The following is an 18,716-nucleotide window of genomic DNA, read 5'->3' on the forward strand; positions in this document are numbered from 1 at the left end:
TTTTCCCATGACACAAAGAACATTTATTCTTCTATTTCTATGTCACAGGCAGATTTTCCCTCTGTGTGCCTCAGTGTCCTCATCTGTCAAAGCAGCAGTCCACAGCCAGATAATTCCTAAGGGGCACTTACTCTAGAGTTGCTCTAATTTGTGTTCTTTTACTTCTCTTGTTCCACGCAGCTACTTGAACCTATTAAACTCTTTTTTAAAGCTCATGTGCTATTAAAGAATTGTGACCGACATGGAGGCATGCCATTGATTCCTCTCTGAGGAAAGCCTTGCTGGTTGGAGGTGGGTCAGCTAGCCTCCAGCAGTCTTTGTCAGCTTCAGCTGCAGGGAGCTGGCTCTGCTGAGGTCATGTCCCTCCCGAACATCAGATGACCGAGTTGAGAGCTATTTTGGCCCATCAATGGATGATGCTGATGAGCAGCGTTTGCTCCAGAGAGCTCCATTGGATTGAGACGTGGGTGTGCCTCACAGTGCAGTTTCTCACACTGCCTGATCATCTTTCCTTCCCCTTTCTTTCAAAGGTCTACTGATAACATCTTATAGAGTTTTCTCTGTAAGTATCTTGCACCCCACATGCCCCCTCAGTATCTGCTACTATAGAATCTGACCAGTGACAAGAACTTTTAAACTGAAAGTGAAAAAAGGATTGGTAGCAGAAAGGAAATCCTCAAACAAGAAATGAATAGAGTTCTTTATAGTAGGCTTGTTTCATAATCTGTCGTTTATTAGTTTGAAAATTTTATTTTTCATATTAAAACAAAGCATGCCCAAGAAGGAAAAGTTCAGTTACCATTAGGTTTATGTTCAGATTTTTGCATAGGATAGTTGTTTAGGATTTTCCTGTAGGACATGAAGCCTTAGACAGTTAAGGCTGTTAGTTCTGTTAGTAGCATTTTAGTAAGTTTTTTCTTTCTTAATGGTCTTTTTTCTTTCTTTTCATTCTTGATCCCTAAATAAATCTTCTTTGACTGTTTTATTTAGTTGAATTTTATCAGTCTTTGAAAAGGAAGATCATATATCAAATATTACCAGTTCTTTCCAGTATACATTAGAGATAAATACTTTAAAGTCTTCTTTAGCTCAATTTCAAATAAATCAGTGTAAGTATAATAAAGATACTTTCCCTTTCTTCCTCTTTTCCTTCTTTCCTTTTTCTTTATTCCTTCCTAAATGGTTTGGATTTGGTTATCTTTTGTCTTAAAAAACTGGTAAGTCTGACAGTTGCTATAAAGCATTATCAGAGTTGTATGCTGAGCATTTCTAAGAAATTAGATTTTATATTGTAATGGAGGGCTGGTATTTCCTTGCTTGTGCTTTAATTTCCAGTTTGCATTTAGAGATTTGGCCTAAAATTTTTTTATGTTTTGAAATGAGAGATTTCAAAATTTAATTACATAACTTTAAAATTTTGTTTTTCCCTCCACATGGTTAAGGGATATGACTTATAATTTCTCAGTTTTCTATTACATGTTATTATTGATTTTTTTTTAACCCAGAGCAGAACAGCAGAAACTGGGGAATATATAACTAGTTTGTATGGTAGACATCTAGGGAAGAATTAAAAAAAGAAAATGGGCTAGGGAGAGGCAAATATTTAAAAAACGACATGTATTAGTAGAGAAGAGGGTAAGAGACTAAATTCTGACATGTGTGTTAGTGAACCTAAGATTTTATCATATATATACACATACACACATGCATATATATATATATTTAATTTCAGCTTTCTGATAATCTAATGAGTAATCCCATCTATGTCAATTCAATAAGCATTGAATTTTCTAGATTCTACTCAGTTCAGATGGTATTGTATTGTCTGACTCTTATAGCAGCCTCTAGATTGGTTGACCAGACTATCCTCATGTATCTGTGGCTCCCTGAGAAGGAATTAAGCCAAGTTGTGTCTGGAGTAGTCTTCATTCTTTTACCTCCACTCTCCTGTTTGTACCACTTTCTTCCTGTTTATTCTTGAATTCATTTAATAAATATTTATTGAATATTAACTGTGTGCTATGCACTATCTTAGGTACTGGATATAAAGTGGTGAACGAAAAAATCAACCAGATCCTGCTGTCCTGGACCTTACTTTATTGCAGAGACAGATCATTTAAAAAAATCGTACAACTGAATAGAAATCACAAATGTGACAAGTACTATAAAGAAGTGGAAATTGTGCTATATGTGAGAGCCAATAATAGGGGATATGACCACATTAGGAATGGCTTCCTTGAAAAAAAGGTAGTTTTAGGTTATGAAGAATGAGTAGGTGTCAATCAGACGAAGAGAGGAGGGGTGAGAATTCCTGCAGCTGAGATATCATGTGCAAAGTTTCTGAGGTGGTCGAATATATAGTGTAGGGGAGTGAGGCAGAATTTCACCTCCTCCTCTTCAAGTTTCTTATTGACTGGGCCTGAGAATAACATTGACATAAGACAGAACAATAGGAGAAAAGCATACAAATTTAACACAAGTTTTATGCAGCATGGAAGCCCTCCTAAAGTAATGAAGCCCCAAAGAAGCAGTTAGAGTCAATCACTTATATACTGAATTGGACAAAGAATAATAACTTGTGGGAAAAAAAAAAAAACTAAATTGAATGGAGAAGCTTAAAAGATAAGATTTTAGCAAGGTCTGTATAGAATTCTCATTGTCTCCACATTCTGTGCCTGATAAGAATGTTGCTTTCCTCCTAGTAGAAGGAAGGCACCTTTCGCATCTCCTGCTTTTAAGAAAAAGAAGGTGGGTCAGAATGATCTTCTTGCATCTGCTGTATTTAAGTGTCTTTAATTCAAAATAGTTAGTTTACTAGAATGTTATTTTTTAACTCCTTAAGTGGCATATTTGAAGAACCCACAGAAGACCAGTGTGGCTGGAGTAGGGAGTGCAAAGGGATATGGAGGAAAGTAGATAATGAAGAGAGAAAATCAGAGGAGTCAGTGGACTGGTGGTCCTGATGGTTTGAAAAAAGTCACTCTAGAAGACATTGAAGAAACAATTTGGAAAGTGAGCTGTTGATAATTGGATACTGGGATTTTTAACTTCCTTATTTTGGAGGATGACCAAGTTTCAATGAAGGACTGTGAGAGTGGTGACTGAAATGTACTGGAAGTGAAGATCACTGGAGAGACAGGGAGGTCAAGGAACTGAGAGGCCGAGTGTTGGACCGGTTGTCCACGTATTTGATGAAGTAGCCAAGCATGTTGGCAGGCTTTCAGTGAGTAAGGAGGCTGGCTAGGTGCCAAGTCTTTAATAAATAAAGTAGATTGAATTGGGGGTGAGGGTGGGGGGAGGCAGAGAGAACCACTTAGTGTGCCAGATAAACATTTTATAAGATTTGAATGGTTTGTATAATAGAAATGAAGTTCCTGGATTTTCAGTTATATATCTTCCCAATTTTTCATTATATTTTGGCCATTATACAGATATATCAAAATCTGAACTGAAGAAGTCTCCTAGTCTGGGTTGCATATTCCAAGAGGGCCGGAATTGTGTCTTAATCACTTGTGTAGAGCCTGTATAGATCTTCTTGGCTTACCCAAAGACAATTGGTAGACGTTGATGAATAAAGCATCGTGATAAATTATGAATGAGGTAAACAGCACAGCTATTTTAGATGAAAGGTTTTATCATGCTTTTATTTTCATGCAAGTCTGCAAATTTTATAAACTTCAAATGGAATTTTACCTCTGCGACTACCTCAGCATGGACATTATTTACATGGTAGTCTTATGATTTTTCTTTAAAAAGTAAACATTTTAATTAGAATAATTAATTTCTCTGATCCCATGGGAATTGTACCATTATGCAGATATTTTGAAGAGTCAATTATTTAGATCCTTTTGACAGAAATTGCACTGAGGGGCATGCTCTGATACAAAGGATATACATTTTTTTTGGAAAGGACGCCTCCCCCCCATTCATGTCTGTAAGCTTTTGTTATTCTTCATTTACTTATCTGTTCAGTCAGCAATCTTTGTACCAAGCAATTGCCTGAGGGCTTTAGGTAGTTTATGAAAGTGTGTTAACAATGATGTTGAAAGTCAAAAGGAGTAGGCTTTGTATTTGCATAGGAAAAGATTGGCAGGATATGTGTCAAAATGTAAATAGTATAACTACGTAAAGAGTTCTAAATACATTCATTTCTTTTAGCAAAAAAAATATATATTTTGCAATTAGAATTTATCATTTTTACACTAAGATTTTTTTTTTTTTTTGTCTTTTGTCTTTTTTCCGTGTCCGGCAACGGATCGCAACCCTCAGTGTTGCCCCCGTACCGGCCCGGGGACCGGCAACGGGATTGCAAGCCTCGGCGCTGCTCCCGCGCCTCGCTCAGCCAGTGAGCGGGAGCCGGTCTGTATGTGGGATCCGAACCCTCGGACGGGAGCGCCGCCGCGCTTCCCAAGCGGCGCACTATCCAGTGCGCAACCGGGCCGGCCCTACACTAAGATTTTTAAAAATAATTAGGTGAAAGAAGAAGGTGAAACAAAGATGATTACAGTCAAGTAAGGAATATGGCTATGTGAACAGGCTATGTGAAAAGGAAAGGAGATTTATTGTGGAGGAGATAGGTGAGTTGTCAAAGATGGAATATGCAGGTGTGGATGTTAGCAGTATATTTGAAGTATATTTGATTTTATTGCAAGAAACTAATGCAGGATGCTCTCTTAAGAGGCTTCTGGTCACAGTCCTGTATTTCCAGGTCACTTGGCTGAGTTCCTAGGGTGTCAAGTTTTAAGGAGCAAGTAGTACAGGTTCCTCCTTAGTGCTTCTGGTGTTTCATTCCCTGGGGAGAAGTAGCCATTGGTTTATCTTAAATATGATACAAAAAAACTAATAAGCTCCTGGGGCTTCCCCTATCCCTTTTCCATCTGTTAGGGAACCTTGCTTGATCATATCTGTGGATTAACATAAATTGTAAATTGTTTTTAGTGTCACTCTGCAGACAGATACTCAGTAGGTGGGCAGTGGGTCTGTAAATTTCATGTGGGAGTGGAGATTAACTGTCTAGTCCAGGACAGCTTTTGCCTGCCAGCTTTAGTTTGCCACACAGAGACAAACCTCTTCTTTCAGAGTTTAGAAGAAACCAAAGACAATTTAGGTTGCATTTAATGTGCCTACTTGTGAACTGTGGGCATCAGACCAGACAGGGTTGCAAAAACCTCTTGCTTTAGAGCTGGCCCAATTGTAACGCCATGCCAATGCCAAATACAGTTTCTAAATGATGCAGCACTTACTTGAGACAGAGCATTCTAGGTAGAAGATAAATATTTATTCCCAGCGAATGGTGAAGGATGACATCTAGAATTATAATGAATTAAGAATGCCACTCCTGTAAGTCTGGGGAATTTTACTCTGCATTTCAGGTGCATTATAATTTCAAGATCAGAAGGAATAAAATGATACACTCCTATAGTGTAAGTTACCTACAAAAAATTTAGGTAACTGGGAAGTATACAAACATATTTAACAAATGTTCTAATGTAATCATTGTAGACTGCTCTTCTTAGGTCTGCCTCCAAAAGGAATTGGATGTGGAACTCTGCAAGCAGAGGGATGTGATGTGAAGGAAATCCAAATTCTTGAGTTCACTAAATCAGAATTCTAGGTGGTTATCAATTTGTTAAAGAAAATATTTATAATCTATGATTATTACATTAAAATACTATAGTCATATTCTATCACACAACCTGGCTTTTGTGGGGTGCAAGTGTAAACCACTTTATTCCTCCTCAGCTCCATTAAACCCACTGTATATATTCATTCCTGCCCTTTATGAAGTCTTGGTTAGATCTCAGGGCTTTGCAATTGTTCTTAGTCACAAGAACAGTCTTGTGTCAGAAATTAAAAAGTCCTGATTGGTGCCATGTCATTTAAAACTTCTCCCCTCAGGTCAGGCCCGTTTTGGGGGGTTTGTGGTACCCAACACTCTATGTCACCTCACTTCCTCTCTCATTCACTTTCTGCCTTTGGGGCCTTTCAGGGCAGAGCTATAAGGAGCTGGGCAAGTCAGACTTCACTATTGCAGTTCTAATCTACACTACTATCCTCTGATAGATGCATGATTGCTGACTCTCTCATGTGTGCGTTATGGTGGGTTTTGAGTTATTTCTAGGGACCCCTGGGGACATTTCTCCTGATGATGGCCATGCCTTCCCTGGCTTGAAGTTTTTAACTACCTTTGCTATTTCTGGGCTTCTGACATTCCACCCTCTTTTGGAATTACATTGCCTCCCCAAGCAGTCCTCTTGGGCATTGTCCCTTACAAGATGGTTCCTCTTGTGGACTCATATCCGGTCTATGAGAAACGTGTATCTTCGGTGGAATCATAGCCCAATCACAACAGAGCCCTCTTGGCTTTTCAATTCTAGGACAGCTAGCCAGCCAAAATGTTATGCCTTTAGAGTCTAGTATAAAATTGGTAGTTCTTAATTTTCTCAAACTCTAGAGATGCACCTTTTGAAATATTTCTGTCAGAGATACCACTTTCTCCCAGTTTGGTACCCTTGAGTAATCCCACTTCCAGTGTGGGGAAGGAGGGATAAAGAGTGTTCTGATAACACTATCCAGAGCAGTCCTCCCTGGTGGTCTTGTTACCTTCTCTTGTGCAGCTGAAAGTGAGCAATGGGCTCAGGATGGCAAAGCAGCTTTAACCGACCCCTTGGCAAGTCCTGAATATATGATTTTGGCACCTGTATCTGACAACTATTTTGTTTTTAGCTTTCAGGATTTAGCTAAAACTGAGACAATTTCATTTTAATATCTTGTCATATTATTTTCACTTAGGTAGCTGCATTAAACCTCATTTTTGTGTGCATGTGTGTGTCTGTGTGGTTTGTAGGAAATAAAAGCATTCACAAAATGTGGTAAAGTAGGAATATATAATTAAAATATACAGAGGCAAGACTGTAAGTGTCTTGGATTTTTTAACTTGGGGAGTATGTTCAATAAATGATAGCTTTATTTTCCTTCTCCAATTTGAAGGGTGTTCTTATTAAAACTACTAATTTCTAGTTTAACTACTAGTTCATGAGTATCTAGACCATAATATGTCACTTTATCTTCCAAAACAGATATCAGTGTCCTTGTGTCTGCTTAATAAATATGCTTAATAAATATAATAATAATAAATATGTTTACATATCATGTCTGATATGTTTTTTCTTTTAAAAATACATTATTTCAAATTTGTAGTATCTTAATTTGTAGAGAGTGATAAACATAGTTTTTCACAATTATAAGATTTGCCTTTTTTTGGCCATTATTCCTGGCAGAGTCTGTATTGGAGTACATTTTTTTCCCCTTGATTTTCAACTCAGTGATCTTTTCACTACAAATGTATGTACAGGTTTTTAGTGACTAAGTTTTAGCAATAAAAATGAATTTCTCTTCACTTAAAGAAGAAAGTTAATATATATTTTGTGGAGTATTTCAACATGTAAGTCTGTTTTTTTACATTTAGAATTTAAACAATAAGTTATCTTCTACTTCTTTTCATAAGTGTAACAAGGAATGTGCATCCCCATTTGGTAGGACCTGAAGTGTATGCAATTTGGGAGATTCTTGCTAAGGAAAAGAAAACAAAATTAGAGTTAAAAAAATTAAACTTAAAAGTGAAAACTGCATACATTTAGACTAAAAGAAGTCATAAAAAATTATAAATTTAAAAAACCTGAACAATACTACAAAGTGTTTAACAAAATCCAGAAAAATAGCAAAAATAAATGTTTCTCCTCCTCCTCTACACACCCACTTGCTGGTGATCCATAGTACAAGTTCATATCATGATGCCACCTCTGGGGTGTCTCATCATTCCATGGTGGGCTGGGAGGTGAGTGTATTCCTGGAAGCACTCCTGCATCGGGATGGCTAGCAATGACATAACTATACACAGAAGTGACAGCGAATTAGGTAAATTTGTTTCATTTAACTTAAACTTAAATGTATTGTCAACTCATCAATGCCTTAGCTAAATCTAAAAAATATTCATGGCCACTTGAGTATCATCCAACACAAGCAAAAGTGTGCAGGAGGAGAAAGGGGAGTGGAAAGAAATAGTGATCATAACCGATTGCTGTTAAAATATCTCATTTTGCAACTTTTGCAAAAACATATGAGCCTGTGAACATATTGCTAAGGCCCTTTCAGGAGCCTGTGCATATGACAGATCCTGAAGCTGAAGTGTTAGCTTCACAGTTACCTTTAAGGGAAACTCATTCACAGAAAAATGAATAATTGAATGTTTCAGATGCTTAAAGGAACCATAAAAATGCATATTTCTTACATTTCCTTCCTTCATTCTTCTAAATTATTATCAAAGTTATTCTTTTATCTCTATTTTTAATGTGTTAATAGTAAACTACATAAGGAAAATTGTCCTGTGGAAACTATATAAATATTTTACACTTTTCACCTTTTGAATATATTGTATATATTTTGTTTGTAGGAAAAAAATACTTAAGTATATATTTATTTTACTATGATAAAAAAGAAAGAAAATCAAAATCCCTTAAGTAAATGCTCTCTTGTGTTACTGTGCAAATGCCTGTAAAAATCATCAGGGCTGCTGGAAAAAAATGGTAACGTGTGGATTGTATTTATCTTTAGTACTCCTTGTTCCAGTTTTCCATTCTTTTAATGTCTAGGTGATCAAAGTTTGAAGAATTTTAATACAAAGTATCTCAAGTGACTTAGCTCTATTATGCCTAAACACAGAAATGGATTCGTGCAGCAAATCGTTCAGTCTCACAAGTACAATAACACCTAGGGGAGCATACTACATAGATCATGTGGAGACTGAGGGTAGAATGATATATTATACCAAATTTATCTTATATTATCCAGCAGCTCCCTCTGACACAATTTTATATGATAAATTATTTATCAGAACTGAGTTTATTTCAGATGCATGAAATAGATGAATAAAAGAATATAGTAAGTTTGTATATAAGACTGGTCAATTTAATTTGTTTAAAACTTCTGCAACAAAAGTTTTTTTCTGTATTCTTGACTTTCATAGTATTCAGAGTATACCATAAAACTGAATAACTCTGAGTTTTTGTCCGTAATTTACTGTATTGACTTTTGTCTCTTTCTGACCACAGACATCAGTGGTTCTTCCATTATTTCTATTACCAATGGCCTGGCTATCATAATCATATGATTTTATGGAAAAGAGTTGTTTTCATAATATATTAGGGTGCATGTAAAATGAATAATCTTTGATGTAATCAATATAATTTCTAATGTAGCTTTTGGGAATTTTGTTCTTTTAAAGTTGGACTCATTTTTAGCAATAATAATGATGATACTACAATTTATTGAGGACCTACTTTGTTCCACATACATTGTCTGGTGCTAGATATTTTATGCCCATTTTACGGATGGTCTTTTTGAGAAATCAAGTAACTTAAACATGCAGCTAGTAGTAGGTGTAGAACCAGGATAGTAGCTCTTGTCTGGTCCATTCTGAAGCATGAGATCTTTCCATTCTTCTGAGTTGTCTCTCCTTCAGTATGGGCCTTTATTCTTCTGGAGTCAGTGGAAAATTCCATTTTCCTCTACACATAAAACTGCAGAAAGAAGGTAAAATGAAACAGATGCTTGATTCTTTCTCCGTGAGATAGACATAAAAAAAAAGTGGAAAAAAAAAAAAAACTTTTCCACACCATAGTTTTCAGTCTATATAGAATAGAGGTCAGACTGACATCAGAATTCATAATTTAACGTATACATGAGCTCCCTGCACAGAACAAACTCTTCAAAGGTTTCACTTCTAATTTAAGAAATATGAACATGGAGCACATATATGTAACTCTACTTTACCATGAAAGAAGAACATCATCCTATATATTTGTAAAATCTTACTCACTTGTCCAGGATACTAGTGGGCAGCAGAAATGACAGAGAGTGACTGATAACTGATGTCAGAAAGAATCTAGGGCAAATTGTTTAAAGTTCAAATGTATGGTATGGCATAGTTCAAAATAAAAAGATATAATAAAAGTGTAATATTTAATTATGAATTTTGTAAACTTTTTGTTAAATGAATGTGACAGCTTTAAATCCATATACATCATGTTCAGGTTTTGTAATGAAGTAGCCTTTCAAATATCTTCTCTTAACTTATATGTGTTTTCAAATGTGACCTACTTAAGTGGACAGAGTCTATATTCTTTCTGAAGGAAGGCTTCCTGTAGCGAGACATAATTTCTCTAACAAGAAAAATGTATTCAGAATGTAATTTTAAAACTCCCAGGAATAAGGCCTCTGAGTAGCTACCTTATTTTCAGTGCCCCAGAATCTACACACTAAAGATTTTACCTTTTTATAAGAGAGAATCCCTTTGGGTTCTCACTTTCAAGTTATTTATGATCATATTATATTTTTATACCCTTGTATTCCTTGCTTCTTAGTCCATAGCAGTTGTGAAAACAAGGGAGAGGCAACCATCATTCATTCATAATTCCTTTGACAAACACCTAATTAATACTAGTAAAACTGAAACTGTTTTATGTACTGGAGATGTTACAGCAATAAGGGCTAACAGCAAAAGCTTGTAATGGAATAGAAAAAGTATGATAAATATATATAGCAATACAAAACTTAAAGTAGTTTAGGTCCATTTTGTTTCATCTTTCCTCTTCTGAGAGTATATAGCCAGCCAGGTTTAGTCCAAGAAGGGTAAGGGGAGTGACTCTTCCTTAGGAATCTAGTTTCTTGGAAATGGAACAAATGTGAAAAAATTGAAAATCAAGTTGAGCTGGTTGAAGAAGCCAGAGAATCAGGATTAACCTGCCCTTAAAACCAGACACATCTGAGGTATTGATCTCATACGGGAGCATAGGGCAAGGAAGGGAAGGACCAAGGAGATAAGAATAAGGAATGCGCAGTGTAAGCTGTCAAGCCAGAGGGTTAGCAGGGCAAAAATTAAGGAAAGAGCTGGATTTTAAACACTCCGTTTTCATTGGCCTGATTTTAATATTAGATTAATTTAGGAGTGGGATTCTCTTTGTGGGGAGGGGGAGCTAGAAGAGTTATACTCTTCTTGGCTGTGGCAAACCCAAGCCTTTCTGAAGTGGGGTGTTTACATTGCTTTGTGTGTGTGTGTGTGTGCGTGGGGGGTGGGGGGGTTGGTAACTGTCCAATTATGGCAGAAGACCAAACTCCTCTCTCTGTCCAAACCATCTCATGGCATTGCCTATGCCTAGAAGATGATTCCACAGAGAGGAACAGGTAGGCAGATAGGTACACAGGGCAGGGACCAGTGGTTATATCTCTACAGCCTCTGAAAACTTCACTGGATTATAGAAGAGTAATAATTAATGCTAATAATGAGGACCCTGTGGTGTTTAGAGGGATTAAATTATTTTATATGTCATCTATGTAAGAAAGCAATGACTGTCAGATTTCCCCTCATGAGGTTAATATTTTAATACTTTGGCATTTGGAGGGTAAATAGTTACTTTTAATCTACTTACTGATAAAAACTCATTCCCTGATATTGCCAGATAAATAGGTTGTTGCTTTATGCAGCTTTATTGATACTCATGTTGCTGTGAGAAAGTGATTCAGGGCTAGCACTTTAATTTGCATTTGTGATCAGAGTTATTATTTTGCACAAAGATTAAAATTTGGTTGGGAACTGGAGTGAAGGATTTACTTCATTAGGTCTTAATTTACATTTCTCACTTCATTCGAAATAAAATATCTTGTAAGTTAGAAAAGTACCTCAAAGCTGGGAAGAAAAAACTATATTTTACCCAAATTCTCAGGAACTGTTTAAAATCCAGAGGTTTCTGTACTGGGTAATGCTGTTCCCCATTAACTTCATGTCAAAACTGGATAATATATTTTCCTTAAGGCATTGTTTATATGACAGGTCTTTAACCATTTCTTGCTAACAGCATGTACTTTATCAGACGTGACAAGATTACTGCCTGAAAGTTTGCATTTTTATTCATGTAAGAGTATGGACTTGAACTTCAAAGGAAGAATAAAGCCAAACTATTATAGTTTGAGTACTTTAATAAATATTAAATAATAAATGAAGATGGTTCTACACTAGCTTCAGGGCTTGTGGGCAATAATAGGAAATCTTCAGCTCTATTCTATACCTCACTCTATCAAGCATTAAGCCAATGAAAAATAAAGAAAATTAGACTGTTGTACTATGTGATGTTCACCTAATTCAAAATTCAAAAATCACTGCTTTAAAAATAAATCAAAGGGTAAGTAAATATATAAAGGGTTTTTTTTTTTTTTGTCATTTTGGTATGCTGTTTATTGCATTATATTCATTTTCGCTTTATCTTGATTTATTTTTCTGTTTTTTTTTTTTTTTTATAACAGATCATCAGAAACTGGAAAGGGAAGCTAGAATCTGCCGTCTTTTGAAGCACCCCAATATTGGTGAGGGAATGTTTTCAAAGTATCTTAAATGTTAATTTAAAATTTTACATTATGTTTGTTGTACCACAATAAAAAATGTTAATTTAATAGTCTAGAGTATTTACATCTATTAACAAGTGCGTCCCTAACTTTTGGTCTTAGTTACATTTGATTCTTTAAAGGTTTTTTTATGTTTGTTGTTTCCTTTTGATGCAATCTTTAAAGCAGGAATGGAAAATAAAAACTGTCTCTATAAATTAAATTCATCTTGCTTTATGGAATTAATAAAGATAACTACATTAATTGAATCAATAGTGTATGTTTCCTGTTGTGCTGAGAGTTGACTGCACACCAACCAGTGGGGAAAGTGAGTGTAATTTAAAGAATAAATAAATTAAATTGAGGTAATTCCTGGTTATATTCCTGGTTAGCTTTATTTTAACTACGTATTTTGGAGTCTGCTATATTAACTAATTTGATGTCCCTTTATAGACTTGTGTAAAATGAAAATGATAGTCCTTTACCTAATTTGGGAGGACAGTTGTGAAGGTAAAAATGAAACAAGTATTAAAAATTTTTGAAAAGATATATTTTCCCAAAAGGTAGCAATTTTATATAAACAAACCCTTTAAAAAATTAATAAGAAGTATGAGTTGACAAGTACCTTCATGTGTCTTTAATAATTGTTCAACTATTGCTGCTGATGGAGAGACAAAACTTATGCCATCACTTTGGTTATCCAATGTTTTTCCATCTGTCCTGTGAAGAATTTACCTTATATTTTTAGATTCCATTCCAGAAACTAAAAATGATTTTAGACTATATATATCCTTCATGAATTATAAAATAGTATGACAGTTTTCAAAATAAAAAATTGATGAATATTTGAGAAATAGGAGAAAGAAACACAGGAAAGAAAAAGAAGAAACAAAAAAATATGTGTAAGTTAGATTCTGTGATAATAGCTTTGATTGTTTCAGGGAAAAAAAAGTTACCGTTCCAGCTCCCTTAGTTTTATTGTCAACCAAAAATATTTCTGATCTAGAAGTAGTAAGAAAAGGGATGATAATGCCACCTAATTTGCAAAATTATTCACTTAGGAGGTTTATACTTCTTTTATTTTTATATATTGGACCTTTACATTTCTATTCTGACCTAAAAGTTTTTAGTATCCTGCATTTAGTGAGTACATCTTAGGTTCTTAAGTGAATTCATAGATATTATGGAGTAAATCTGCAGCACTAACATTCTGACAGCTATCTAAAAGTAACCTTTTGGTTTTGAGAGCAAACAAACAACTCTGAAATGTAAATCTACCTCTTTACAAGTATTTTACCTGATAAAAGTCTGTGGCAGTTTTTGGTTGGCTGTGTTAGTTTGCTAGGGTTGCCATAAGAAAATACCACAGACTGTGTGGCTTAAACAACAGAAATTTATTTTCTCACAGTTCTGGAAGCTAGAAGTCCACAATTAAGGTGTTGGCTGGGTTGGTTTCTTCTGAGGCCTCTCTGCTTGGCTTGTAGGTGGCCATCTTCTCCCTGTGTCTTAATATGGTCTTCCCTCTGTACAATGTCTGTGTCCTAATTTCTTCTTCTTGTAAAGATACCAGTCATATTGGATTAGGGCCCACACTAATAACCTCTTTTAACTTAATTACCCTTTAAATGCCCTGTCTCCAAATACAGTTACATTCTGAGGTACCGGGGGTAGGATTTCAACATATGAATTTGGGGGTGGGGGGATTCTATTCAGCTTATAACATTGGCCAAAGAGAAACTACATGGTATGTCACACTATAGTTCAAAGAGCACTTCTCTTGCTCAGGTTTAAGGTAAAGTGAAATCTTTGTTTGATGAACTTGCAATTCCTGTGCAGAAGGGTTATTTGTTTGTCTGTTTGTTTTGTTCTGTTTTTGTTTTTTTCAAGGTCCTTCTATGAAATTCAATTTTGGTGGATAATGAAACTAGTTTCCTCCATTTCATTTAAGAGACTGAAATCAAACATTCTAAAGCTTCTAAACTAAGACAAGAATTGTTTTCATGTTGGCATTACGTGCAGAATACCTTTATAATAAAACGGAAAGTTGTACGCTGGGGAGAGTTCTAAAGTTTTGTGACCTAGACAGCACCATCAACATACTCTGACAGTATATACTTCTTTTCAAGGATGTGTAGCAATCAACTGTCATAACTCCTTTGTTACCTCACTTGAGATTTTCTTCCATCTCTCAGGATTTCAAGAGTACAAAAGGAACTATGGAAATTCCAGGTCCTTAATAAACCCCAGAACTTATTTCTAATCATGAGAGATATTTCTAGTGATCTGTACCTCAGGATATAAATCATAAAAAGATTATAAGACACAATGTCAAAATTCATGACACTGGCAAATTCATCTATATCATTCATTCACTTAACAAGTTACCATTCAGGTAGTATAGTAGGAACAAAACAGACCAATATCCTTGCCCTTATGGAGCTTACATTGTTGGGGAAGACAGAAAGTAAAGATAGTATAGGATGCTAGATGGTGATAATTGTTGAGGGGAAAAAAAAGAAAACAAAGAAAGGAAATAGGGAATGTTGGGGTTACCAGTTTTAAATAATTGGTCAGGACCACTTCATTGAGAAGGTGAAATTTGAGTAAAAATCTAATAGCAAGTCATTTGGCAATCTGTGTGGGGGCTGGGGTCGGGGAAGAGGACATTGCAAGCAAAGGGAAGAGACAACCTGTGTAAAGGCCCAGAGACAGAACCTTGCCCTGTGGATTCTGCCAAAATTTGTTTTCTCTAATTGGAGAAATGAAGATGAATCATTTTTCATTTTATCTTAGTTATCTTAACTCATGGGTCTCCATGCCATGTAGTCTGACAATGTTGTATTTACTCATGTAAAGAACAGTGATTAAAAAACAACAACAGTGCATGTGGAAATATCTGCTCCTCAGCCCTTCAGGAGCAGGAATATATCCCTAACACGCTACATTAAAGAAGAAGTTCACAGGGCTGCCAACCTTACAGTAGAGGTTGAGTGGTAGTGTATTTCTCCTACGTAAAAGAAGGAACACCAGGGGCCGGCCCGGTGGCGCACTGGAGAGTGCGCCGCTTGGGAGTGTGGCGGCGCTCCCGCTGAGGGTTCGGATCCCATGTGGAGACCGGTTCCCGCTCACTGGCTGAGCGCGGTGCAACACCAAGGGTTGCGATCCTGTTGCCAGTCCCCGGTACGGGCGCGACACCGAGGGTTGCGATCCCGTTACTGGTCAGTAAAAAAGACAAAAAAAAAAAAAAAAGAAGGAACACCAGTACAATGGTAATTGTCATAAAATAGTAAGCAACAGCCAACAAAGAAGATATGTTTTAAAGATAGATGCTATAAGCAGCCATCTGAGAGTATACTGGAGAGTAGGGACTAACAAGGTGGTGATCAGAGTGCTGCTGTTGCTGTTAAGATCATTACACCCAGTTAACAGTAGGATCACTTACTACTAGATCAGATTACACAGGGATAACAGCATTTGGTCTTGATTTCCTTGAAATAGATAATGTGATATCTAAATAATATAAGATCCTTATCTTCTTCTCCCTTTCCTCTATTTTAGTATTTGCTCAGTTTTAAGATCTATTCAGTTTTAGTACTTCAAGGAAGGAAATACTATTTTTGACAAATTTTTTGCCTGTAGAAATTTGTTTGCTTCATTTTTATATTTTTGAGTGTCTATCTCTTGGCACAGAATCAATAATCTTGAGAATTTACAGCACATAAAAGGTTTCTCCCAAAGAAACACACTTGAAACCAAATGAAAGTGATGATCTATTAAACCACTTTTTTCCTTTAAGTGTTTTTTTTGTTTGTTTTTCTGATTTTAAAAGTAATACACACACATAGTGGAAAATTTCAAAAATACAATGACATATGAAGAAGAAACCAGAGGGGCAAGTTTTAATATTTGCTTTATTCATTTTTGCCTTTTTATAATAAATCTTACATATATGCTAACTTTTAGCATTCTCTTAGCACATTTTCATACCCTATAGATATACAGTGAAAATTGTCTCACTCAACAGAATTTCCTGAATGTCTAGCCATTGCCAAGCTGCATGCTATTGTATGCACTGGTGTCCCTGCTTTTCTAAAGCCTTTCGTCCTAGTGTATAAGCAAAGAAAACATCATAATAGTGTTAGTTCAATGCAGAGGATTAAAATAGAGTAATTTGGTACCAGGGGACAGATGGCTATTGTCAAAGAAAAACAGAGACAGACACTACTTAAAATCAATAAGGAGACAGATTTTATTCAGTACTATTGCAGTAGGGGAGAGAACTGAGCTTCATTCCCAATGCAGCAAATACAGTTGGGGATTTATAGCCAAGGAGAAGAGTGAGGGGATCAGTGGGTGGAAAATTTGTAAGTGGAGACATCAAGGGTAGGAGTTTCTTGCTCAACTGGCCTAGCAAGATTCTGGCTAAAGGCAGGCCAACGATTTAGATATCAAGGATGATAGATGAGGAATTTTGTTACATATCAAAGGTGGGGAATGATTTAAGAGGATTCTTCACTTAGACTGGCTTAGGAAGGTCGGGGATGAAAAGAGGATAAGGCCTTGTTGAAAAGAGGAGCCTTTCCAATGTTTGGTCAGGAGAGAGTCTTTGTCACTACTTTAAAATGGTTTACCAGGCAAGATATATCTGTGGAGGTCACATTTAAACTGATACCTAAATGACAGGTAGAAGCCATTATTAAAAAACTCAGGGAGAAAGAGTTTTCCCAGGCAGAGGGAGATTCCCTGCTTAGGGGAAGAGTGTATAGACCAGTAGATGGCCTACATGTGGGAAGAGGAGAGTGACCCATCAGGGTCAGTGGATGTCTAATAATGCAGACTTTGTAAACCGAGTTAGGGAGTTTGGGTTTCATTCTAAGTGTGATGGGAAGGATTTGAAACAAGTATGTCATAATCTGATTTGCTCTGTCTGCCGTGTGTGAAATGGATTGTAGGTACATGAACACAGTCAGGGAAAATTCTGTCCAGTCAGTGTATCAGAATCTAGTGTTTATCACTTTATTGCCCCTCAGTTCCGTCTTCTTGGGTAAAAATTTAAACAGCTGGTTCTTTCTTCATAGATGAAAGAACATAGTCCATAAAAAGCACCATGTAGTCCACATGGTCCATGAAAAGCACCATGCATCTTTTGGCTCAACGAATTTGGGAATACAGGCCATTTCCTAAGCAACTCCATTTTTGCTATTCTCCAGCTAGACAATTTTTGTTGGAACCCCAAACTGGAAAGATTATAACTGATATTAAGGTGTTGAAGCAATTTAGAGAGAACGTCTTACTTCACACTCTATTCATTACTTACTTTTTGATCACTCTGTTCATCTTTTATTTTAATAAACTGGGCTTATTTTCCCTTGAGGTATAAACAAATCTGTGGTAACCAGAAATTTTGAGCTATATGTCAACGTTTCTATTAAGTAAGGGAAAAATACGTTTCAGGTAATGAAATAAAGCATTTGAGGTAGTAACCAAATTGTCCTCAAAATTATCTAATTGTTTTTGTGCTTGATCTTTGATAAGCATTATTATTGAGGAATTTGTTGAAACCTCTGGTGAAGCCAGATAACAAAAAACACTGAAGAAGAACTAGGAAAATAGGAAAAATATTTATTTAATCCAACTGTATGAATCTGAAAACACCTGCGCCAGGAAAGGAAAAGAGAAAATATTAGGAACTTTGATCTGACTCATCTGATATCCCAAGGAGAAGATATCCATGTATAGGCCTTTATTTGTCAGGAGATCAATATCTGAGACAACTTTGCATTTGGTGGGATGATAAATTCTGTTAATGGGCTATCTATCCTGTTCTCTGAAGACCTTTATTTATACCTTATGTAGACTTTAGAAAGAACAAGAAAATTTTTGGAAACTTGAAGAAACATTTATATTTGTAGAAGATCAGTACCACCTTTTAAAGGTGAGCCTTTACTGATACCGTTTAATGAATGTCAGTAAGCTAGAGAGCCAAAGGAAGGGCTATGTAGCATCTTAAATCTAGTCTTTATAATGCCTTGGAACCCCTTGTACAATTAATTTACTTTTCTGAGATGTCATCATAGCTTACTGATTACCACCTTTCTGTTTGCAATCCTAGCCACCACCCCAAAACATGTAAACCTACTCACTCATGCATTAATATAAAGTGTGACAGAAAATGTGAGACATAGTATTAATGGAAAACTCAGGGGACCCCAGTTTATTCCACTAATGATTGGTCTGTTCTGTGAACTGCTGCACATCCCATCTGCTCCCTGAGTTCTAGT

The 18,716-nt window shown here is 36.0% G+C and overlaps 1 protein-coding gene across 9 annotated transcripts in view; it reads left to right on the top strand.

Annotated features, from left to right (window-relative positions):
- CAMK2D (calcium/calmodulin-dependent protein kinase II delta) overlaps positions 1-18,716 on the top strand; it is a 291,524-nt gene that overhangs the window by 78,024 nt on the left and 194,784 nt on the right. For all 9 annotated transcript variants that reach the window (XM_008565789.1, XM_008565923.1, XM_008566073.1 and 6 more), the window contains exon 3: positions 12,358-12,417. In XM_008565789.1, the coding sequence (XP_008564011.1) occupies positions 12,358-12,417 (60 nt within the window). The remainder of the gene's footprint in view (positions 1-12,357; positions 12,418-18,716) is intronic.

This window comes from Galeopterus variegatus, unplaced genomic scaffold (genome assembly GCF_000696425.1).
Source record: "Galeopterus variegatus unplaced genomic scaffold, G_variegatus-3.0.2 Scaffold2, whole genome shotgun sequence".
In the NCBI taxonomy this organism is placed as follows: Eukaryota; Metazoa; Chordata; class Mammalia; order Dermoptera; family Cynocephalidae; genus Galeopterus; species Galeopterus variegatus.